Consider the following 8,879-nt stretch of genomic DNA (forward strand, 5'->3'; position numbering starts at 1 on the left):
AAAGGAGCCACTGTAGGGAGCGTCCTAGCTTGCGTCCTTCCCCTACAAAGTCCAATACAAAAAGACCTCTACACTTCCTCTACCCATGTGATTTCCTATCTACAGCTCCCTGTAAGGTGTGCTGTGAATGGGTGAACAGTGCATAAAGAAGAAGTAAGGAAAGAGATGATAGGACAGAAGAATAAGATACTCTCATTGGTTCACAGATCCATGTGACATATAGGCAAACAATAACCCTTTCCTTACTTCAGCTGTGCAGCAACTGAGTACACATACCTACAATAGCGACATCGTGTGGCGAAACTTTATCACTACCACATAACCACTTACTTTCAAGTACAGGCTTTTGCGAGGGGTGTAAGCAATATCAACACCCGTGGTGGGACACCACATCTATACATCTAAACACACATTTTATATATATACACTGACCACTGCTTTTAGAGCAGAGTGGTGTTCAGTAACCTTGAAAACGAGCTGTCACCAATGGGAGGGAAAGAGCAGCATATCAGGAGGATAAATGAATGTATATGCAAAAATATTTAACTTGACGAGTCCTACAAGTATAACTATATTAGCTGAGATGGGAATATCCCTTGAGGCTATGTTCACACACTGTCATTTTGTAGCTATCTTTTTGGACGCCCATCATTTTGACAGCAAAAGGCGGGTGTTTTTTTTTTACGGCTTTAGATAACGATCATGATAATTATCAAAAGGCGGCCGTCCAAAAAGACAGCAGCAAAATTACAGTGTGTGAACAGTGCCAGAGGCTATGCTAACGCAACATTTGATTTCAGCTGTGTTTTTAGACAGTCACTCACTTCAATGGCTATTTTTTATTTTAATGATTACGGACATATTTTCACCTCAAAAATGATGTCTGGAAATAAATGTTATATGAACATAGCCTCAATGTTATTGCATAATTTTCATGGAAGTGAGGCTTTTTACAATCTTCTTACATTACGTCATGTCCGTACAAGGACGCACATAGGATCTCCAATATATTTCTATTGTATTGTATGTGGTGTCCTACCACGGGTGTTACTGTTATATACACCCTTCAGAAAAGCCTTTACTTATTGTATTTGTGTGGTGATGAAAGTAGTGATAAACTTTCGCCATGTGTGTTCAGAAGCCGCACAGCTGAAGTGTGTAAAGGGTTATTGTTTATCTGTATGTCACATGAATCTGCAGACCAACAGGTATCTGTACTTCTTCTCTCCTATCACCTCTCTCTTTACTTCTTCCGTTTGCACTCTTCACCCACTCACAGCACACCTTAAAAGCTGGGAGATAGGAAATCATGTGGGTAGAAGAGGTGCAAGGAGTCTCTTTTGTTGGACATTGTAGAGGAAGGACGCAAGCTAGATACTGTAGCTCTCTACAGTGGTCCTCTCTGCCAGGTCCCTGTACACTAAAATTTCATTCTTAGCTAGAACCCCGTATGGGAAGGAAGCAAGACAGTACACATCTAACAGTTTCATCTTAAGTGATGCTACACAACACTATGCAGTGTTAGGCCCCTTCCAGGAGAGGACAAGTCAGAGACAATCTCAACCCACGCCGTGGACAAGGAGAGTAACAGAGCAGGACAGTATCCACAAAAGCCACAGAAGCTAGGAACTGATCCGGATAGAGCAAAGTTGCGCAAAGCCTAGGCACTCTATCTCGCAGCGCGGGTGTCAGCAGGGAACCCTCAGCATTCCGCAGATCCCAGGTAACAAGGTCTGGGGCCTGTGTCACCCTCTAGGAAGGTTCAGCCGAGTCTAGTGGGCATAAGCTGGTGTGAAGACTAATCAAAGGTCAATACACTGGCACAGGTTTTCTTCTAAGTATTCTACCTCATCCTCCAACATCCCGACAGAGCACTGTACTACTTAGGTTGAGACTCTCACAACATCCTCCTCTCTGCTACTCTGCATCACTCTACTAGCTACTCAGTCAGTACAGCTATATTCAACACCCTATTCCTGTCGCAGATTCGGTTGCTGTATTACCAAGGATCTGTCTACCAAGTGTAATCAAATGTATTATCTAGTGCTTTATCAAGAGAAACGTTTTAATCTTGTAACCTACTGCAAGCAAGCACTTTCCAGTAAAGAACAACTTTATTTATGATAATGAGACTCTGTGATCTTTCTACTCCCACCGACAAAGCACACACACCACAACCTTGGGACACTTCCCTCTTTCTGTGGGTGGTGGTTCCGATAGTCCGGGAGGGTCATCATACCACTCAGCTCACTCGTGATTCTACTTAGCCAAGGGACCCCGTAGCAACCCGGCAGGACACTGACCACAGGGGACAAAGGTACAACCGCCCTTGTCAAATAAAAGCAGGCGTGCCCTCACACCTGTGTGCCTACTCGGCACTGGCGTCACGATATAACACCTCAAGGTCCAACTGTATCTCAGCCAACCATCACCGGAGTGGAGTCACACCTCACCACCTAGCAAGTGACCGTCCGTTCCTCCGACATAACATAACAATAACATCACCGGGGGTATACCAGTACACCAGATTGTATCTCTAGAATACAATTATCCATTGTTCATACACCTTCTTCTGTTTTTTTTTTTTTTTTTTTTTTTAATATTTATTTTATTTTTGCATTTTATACAAGTCTAAACATTTGTGAAGGGAAATAAAATCCCATCAAGAAGAACAGTGGGTATGTCTTTAAAGAACCTTCTGGGTTTTTTAATGCTTTTTTTTTTTTTTTAAAGCTAAAACCAGTGATTACGTTTTTTTTTTTCTTCTTACCTGAACAAGGTTTGAAATGGAAAGAGACATTTTTCTGGTCAGCCGGGTTATAGACTATACAGATAAATTCCATATCCCGGTCTAAAGGCAGCATTGTGCTTCCAGAATGTTCTGTCGTCCAATTCTCTGAGTCTTGCTGTCTATATTTCCAGGTGTAGAGGAAATCTGATGTATTTGATGGGACTGAACAATGGAGAGTAGCATTACACTTTTTACGCATTCTCATCACTGTAGATGTGATCTGTGGTGGGGGGACGGGCTCTGAAACCAGAATCAATACATTATTCATTCATAGTATAAGGGTTAATGGATTCCCTCCCTCACATCCTACATTAGAGGTCTAGACATCATGTCCATTAAGCCTTCCTGATGGAAAGGGCTCAATAGTTTTTACCCAATAAGGCTCCGTTCACACGGAGCAAAACTGGTGGACATGTTCATTCTTCAGCACAGAGAGAGGAGGTGCGCGAGTCTCCCATAGACTGGTATTATGACACACAGGCTGGCGGGATTCCGCGGTGGAGAATTTTGCCACAGAATTCCACCAGTTTTGCTCCGTGTGAACAGAGCCTAAGGGTTAATTTTGAAACCTTATAGTGGCTCCATTAGAATTCATTAAGCCGCGTCACAGTGCTCCGGGGCAGGCCAGTGCTCCCGAAAAGACTGGCGGCATGCACGAGAAGCGGGCGGTAGTTCAAAAAAAAAGGACCACATAGGCGCTGATCCATTAAGCTATAGAACCCAAAGCCATGTACCTGATGGTAGATTCGCTTTAACTTTTATTATTGGTTGTTTCCCCTATACCTCCAGTGTATACCACAAAACTAGAGGGTCCTCAGGGGGACTTCTCTTCAGATGGATCTCCTACACTGTGATATGATCATGGGTCCCATTCTAAGCATGGGCCACATGGTTCAACAGGAAACCATCTGTATCCAGCTGTAAAGCAGGTCCCATACTTATTATTGGTTATCTGGGGTCTATGTCAAGTCTATATCGTATACTCATGAGTCTTTAAGATGCCCCCCCTACAGTCTTGTAGTATCATAAGTATTGTCCACATAACCTATAATAAAGTTCACGTAGATTTAGTTTGATCCATAGACTTGATACTCATGCGTACGTACCATAGATCCTGACATTGAACGACTCATTTTCTGTCTCTCCATCTTCCAAAGTAACTTCTGCAGTGTAAACTCCGTTATCCTTCTCGATGAGATTATCGATGACCAGTTCTGTTCCATTGCGGGCCGGCTTATATCTGTTGTCCAGTTTCTCTTTCAGAACGCCATCTTGAATCTTGATGATTCGCCATTCATGTTCTGGGGTTTTATGCTTCCAGGTAATGTTTTTTACGGAAAGGGGGTCATAGGATGTTAGCAAAGTAACGGAGGAGTGTTTGAGCCCAGATATGATCTTATTACGTGGAGCTTGGACTGAAACAAATGAAATAAGGACACAATGTGCGTTAGACAGTTAAAAAAAATGCGAAAGTGCCCCCAAACCATCTATTAGCTCAGACTCATTAATTCTTATACCAACAACATAGTACTTATAGCACAGAAGGCAGCTATACAACAGAGAACACCTTCCTACCATAACCATAGACTGCAATACATAAACCATGGAGGATGCTGCCATTTATGTAAGATAGGTCGAAGCAATATGAACCGAACCAAAGGAAACATCCACTTACTGGTCTCTGTTAGAGATGAGCGAATACGATTCGATCGAGATGATATTCGATCGAATATTGCGGTATTCAAAAGATTCGAATTCAATCGAGTAGTGTGGCGAATCTGCAGGAAACATTTGAAACCCCTCCCATCGCAGTTGGCGCTTTTTTTTAATCAAATCACCATGCAGGGAGGCTGTGAGGGACCCTGGGAGTACGCACAGTCACAAGACAGAACTCCTTGGTCACAAGACAGAACCCCTCTGATTGGGCCAAGAGATAACTTGTCCCTGAACTCCACCCTTCTCCAGGAAGGAGTGAGATTCCCTGGTGAGGACCAGAGGTAGTGTCTGGCTCTGCCAGGTGAAGTGACCACTGTTCTCAGTCCACCTTCAGGTCTGGGAATTAGAAGAGAAGCAAAGCAGCATCTTTACTCCCAGAACTACTAGATCCCTTTGGTAGAGGAGCCTGGATCATCTGTTTGGGACCAGTGTAAGAGTAAGTGATCTACTGGATAGAACCCCCAAATGCCAGAGGACTTCTCTGAATTTACCAGTATACCAAAGTGTCCCACTCCAGTTCAAGCTACTGAGATATCTTCCTCTAATTTCTGCAATTCAGAAACCTTCAGTCATTAGGTCCACCCTGCTCCAGAGACCTATTGCCCAGGCCCGAGTGTATGTGAGACCCTCAGCTCTGCCTAACCTATTCCTCAGTGTATGTGAGACCCTCAGCTCTGCCTAACCTATTCCTCAGTAAGCTGCTCATAAAGATAGAAGAACTGAGAGGATCAGAGTTATTAGCTGCCTCAGAACCCCATCACTAAGCTGAAAGCTCCCACAGATCTCACAACTAACTCCTGGTGTTGGATCCTCCTGACTGCATATTGCCACCTTATGTCACTGTATGAACTGTACCAAAGTTTTACCTCAAGTAAAGTGCCGTATTGCTTTCATTCTACAAGTGTGTGGACATTGCTTACTTCAAGGTACATATCCAATTGCATCTCCTGTGTGTGTGCTGAGAGGCCGGGCCACCATAACACCCTCGGACCCCACCGTGACAAGTAGGTTCCAGTTAGGCCCCAGTTGCACCATAACACCCAGCAACCCCTCACAGTTACACCGGGATACCGCATATACTGTTTCAGTAGCCCAGAAAAAGGCACGTCATACATACTGTTCTAGTAACGTTCGTACAGCATGACGCGTGATACGTGCAAATAACATGAAGCTCCATGGACGCACATTGGAATCATGTATGTAACACTGCGCAAGAAATACAAACAAAATGTGTGAACATTGCCGTAAAGCGTTTGCAAATATTTTTCTTTTGCAACTGCGGAGAGTGGCATTATACTGCGATTTTGGGGTGTTGGGTGCACCCAGGCATGCTCCCCCTAATGTTCCAGTGTCATTCCATTGTTTAGGGAGATTTCATGGGGGACTTGGTGACCTCCAAGTGGTTGAATTTGGATTTCCAAGTGCCGCAATTTTTTTCCCATAGACTATAATGGGATCGAATATTCGTTTGAATAGTCGAATCTCGGTGCCTATTCGATTCGAATTCTCGAAAGTCGAATATTTCACTACTCGCTCATCTCTAGTCTCTGTAAATGGATGGCGGGCCGCTGTATGTGTCAGCACCCCCAGGACCCTGTTTATGATGCAGCAAATGTGATCAGCATCATTGTAGGCCAGGCAGATCCCAAGGTTGACAGGACACTAAGCATCTCAGCAGAATGTTGTCGAGGGACCAAGTGTTGTATGTGCCATGAGATGGCGGGCGGTGCCAGAGGAGCCCGCTTATTGTATGTGAGCACAGCCATGTGGGTGCAATGGTGGGTTGTGGAGTCAAATGATGCAAGACATATACATTCATGTGCATCCGTTTGGACTTTCGTTATAAGAAAAAAAAGATCAAAACAGATTTTTTTCTTTTGTATGAGGCACTTACATCACTAACAGCAGCCGTAATAGACTCTTTCCCCTGACTGCACCCTTACTGGCTGCATAACCCCTTCCCCCTGACCCTGATCACGACACCTTCATAAGTTTTACCGTTATGCATCACAGAGGCGAACCAGACATTCTAGGGTTAACAAAGGCCTCAGAAGCTATAGGAGTATTTGTAAACATTGCGCAATTGGGAGTGCACTGCGATTGTCTCTGCTTCGCCCTATTCTTCCTTCAGTGTATAAGGGCGTACGCTCTATGTAAACGTCTCCTTAAGGTATAAGGAATAAAGACCTAGGCGTCAACTATACATGAGGCAGCTGCAGGCCCAGTAATTCCCAGTGATCTGTTATGAGCTTTTACAGCTGCTGGGAGTACAGGGAGGAAGCGAGGCTGCAGCGTTAGGCCAGGAACATGTGTAAAGGAAATACAGGAAGCACGGCCACAAAATGTACACGGCCCCAGGCTTACAAAGATACACAGCCAGCAACATGAGACCATCACTCACCTGCGCCAAATAGTAACACGGACAGAAACCATGCAGCCCTCATAACGCAGGTGAAAGAGGCTCCGCCATTGTTTTTTTGTCACATGACCTCACTTCCTGATGGGATAAGGGAGGCGTTCAGACCCCTCCCCCCATACACACCTCGGAGTTGAGAGCTATAACTGCACATTAGGGTCCATTTACACAGAAAGATTATCTGACAGAGATTTGAAGCCAAAGCCAGGAATGGATTTGAAAAGAGGAAAAATCTCAGGCTTTCCTTTATGACCTGATCTCTGTTTATAGTCTGTTCCTGGCTTTGGCTTCAAATCTTTGGCAGATAATCTGTCAGATAATCTTTCTGTGTAAAAGGGCCCTAAATGGACCCTTAGGCTATGTTCACACTACGTATTAGTCTGTACGTTTTTTTTTTTGGTCCGTAACTATACGGATGCTCTTCTGTCCGTGTTTTGACTGTATTTTCTGTCGTCACGTCCGTATCATTCAGTGGATTCTTGCCTTGGCTCGATCCGTCTGGAAGCCTGTAATTTATTCCTAAATCGGCCCGCCCGTCCAAAATAAACACACCCACATCCCTATAAAAGTACGCCCACTCGCGCAGTGCGCTCATGTGATCTAAGCAAAATGTCGGCTAATGATCCCCCCCGCTCTCCCGAAGGAAGGATCCGAATTCATCGGAGACACGCGCCGATCGTGCTCGGCATTATGTGGAAGCTACGCCATCATTACTTAAGATTGTGTGTAAGTGTAATGTAATGTATTGTATTATTTTTTAAATGTAATATATATATATTTTTTTTTTTTTAGTTTGAACACATGTTTTTTACACATTTTAATGGTCTGTGATTACAATATGTCTAAACAAAAAATGATTTTGTTAGCAGCAAGCTGCCTTAATTTTAGTTGACAAAAGCTCCATAAAAGCAAAAATGTAATACTTTAGTGACTAATGTAAATGTTTCTTAAACTTTCCAATATATTTTTATCTTATCAGAGGCGACAAAACGAACAGCAGCGCCGTCAGGTTGGCCGCCGCTATTGGGTGCACCCCATCAACGTGCGCAGGGAGACCCGTGGCCACATAGGTTGCCTCTACGACGATCTGCGTCGGTATGTAATATATTTTTTATAAAAATTATTTCTTATATTTTTTTTTTCCTCTCGAAAATAATCAGAGCTAAGATCGATGATGTCCTTAATGTTTGAATTTTGCCTTCCGACCTTTCAATGCCATTTCTGCCATTATTTGCCGCTCACACGTTCCTATGATGTGTTTCTGTGTTTTTTGGATAGTATAAATAATTATTCAATTTTCTTTGCAGGCATCCTGAGAAATTCCAGGCGTTTGTCTGGCTGCCTATGGAGGCATTTGACCGGCTCCTGGACATACTGAGCCCACATCTCCAGAGACAGGACACCCACCTGCGGAAATCCATCCCTCCTGTGGCGCGTCTGCTCATAACGTTGAGGTGAGGACCCTTTTTTTTTATAGATACTGTTCCTATAATTATGTAACCACATTTGTTGTCTGAATTTTTAGCTTTGGCAAAGGTTTATTGGCGAAATATAACTAATTTTTATTTATTTATTTTTTTTTCCCAACAGATTCTTGGCGACCGGGGAGAGTTATGCATCGTTGCACCTCCAATTCCGGGTTGGTAAGTCTACCATCTCTGGAATTGTGAGGTGCACGTGCGGCGTGATCTGGGAGCATTTGCAGCCCATCGTGATGCCCAGTCCGACCCGGGAGATTTGGCTGCAGTCAGCAGCAGGCTTTCAGTCTGTGGCCAATTTCCCCAACTGTATAGGGGCGGTCGATGGGAAGCACATACGTGTTCAGCAACCACCGCGATCAGGATCACAGTATTTCAATTACAAGAAATACTTTTCTGTGGTCCTGATCGCGGTTGTTGATAGCACGTATCGTTTCCTTGCCATCGACGTCGGCTCCTATGGCAGTACTGGGGACTC

General features: G+C 44.0%; 1 protein-coding gene across 1 annotated transcript; it reads right to left on the reverse strand.

Moving 5' to 3' along the window:
- Window positions 1–2,843: 2,843 nt before the first annotated feature.
- LOC138800110 (SLAM family member 5-like) lies at window positions 2,844–6,996 on the reverse strand (the record flags this gene model as incomplete). The annotated part of the gene is made up of 3 exons (XM_069981919.1): window positions 6,909–6,996; window positions 3,898–4,206; window positions 2,844–3,031 (listed from the first exon to the last, which is right to left on the reverse strand). Coding segments are annotated over exons 1-3 (540 nt in total), but the record flags the coding sequence as incomplete, so codon positions are not given.
- Window positions 6,997–8,879: the final 1,883 nt, after the last annotated feature.

Source organism: Dendropsophus ebraccatus, chromosome 8, assembly GCF_027789765.1.
Source record: "Dendropsophus ebraccatus isolate aDenEbr1 chromosome 8, aDenEbr1.pat, whole genome shotgun sequence".
Taxonomy (NCBI): domain Eukaryota; kingdom Metazoa; phylum Chordata; class Amphibia; order Anura; family Hylidae; genus Dendropsophus; species Dendropsophus ebraccatus.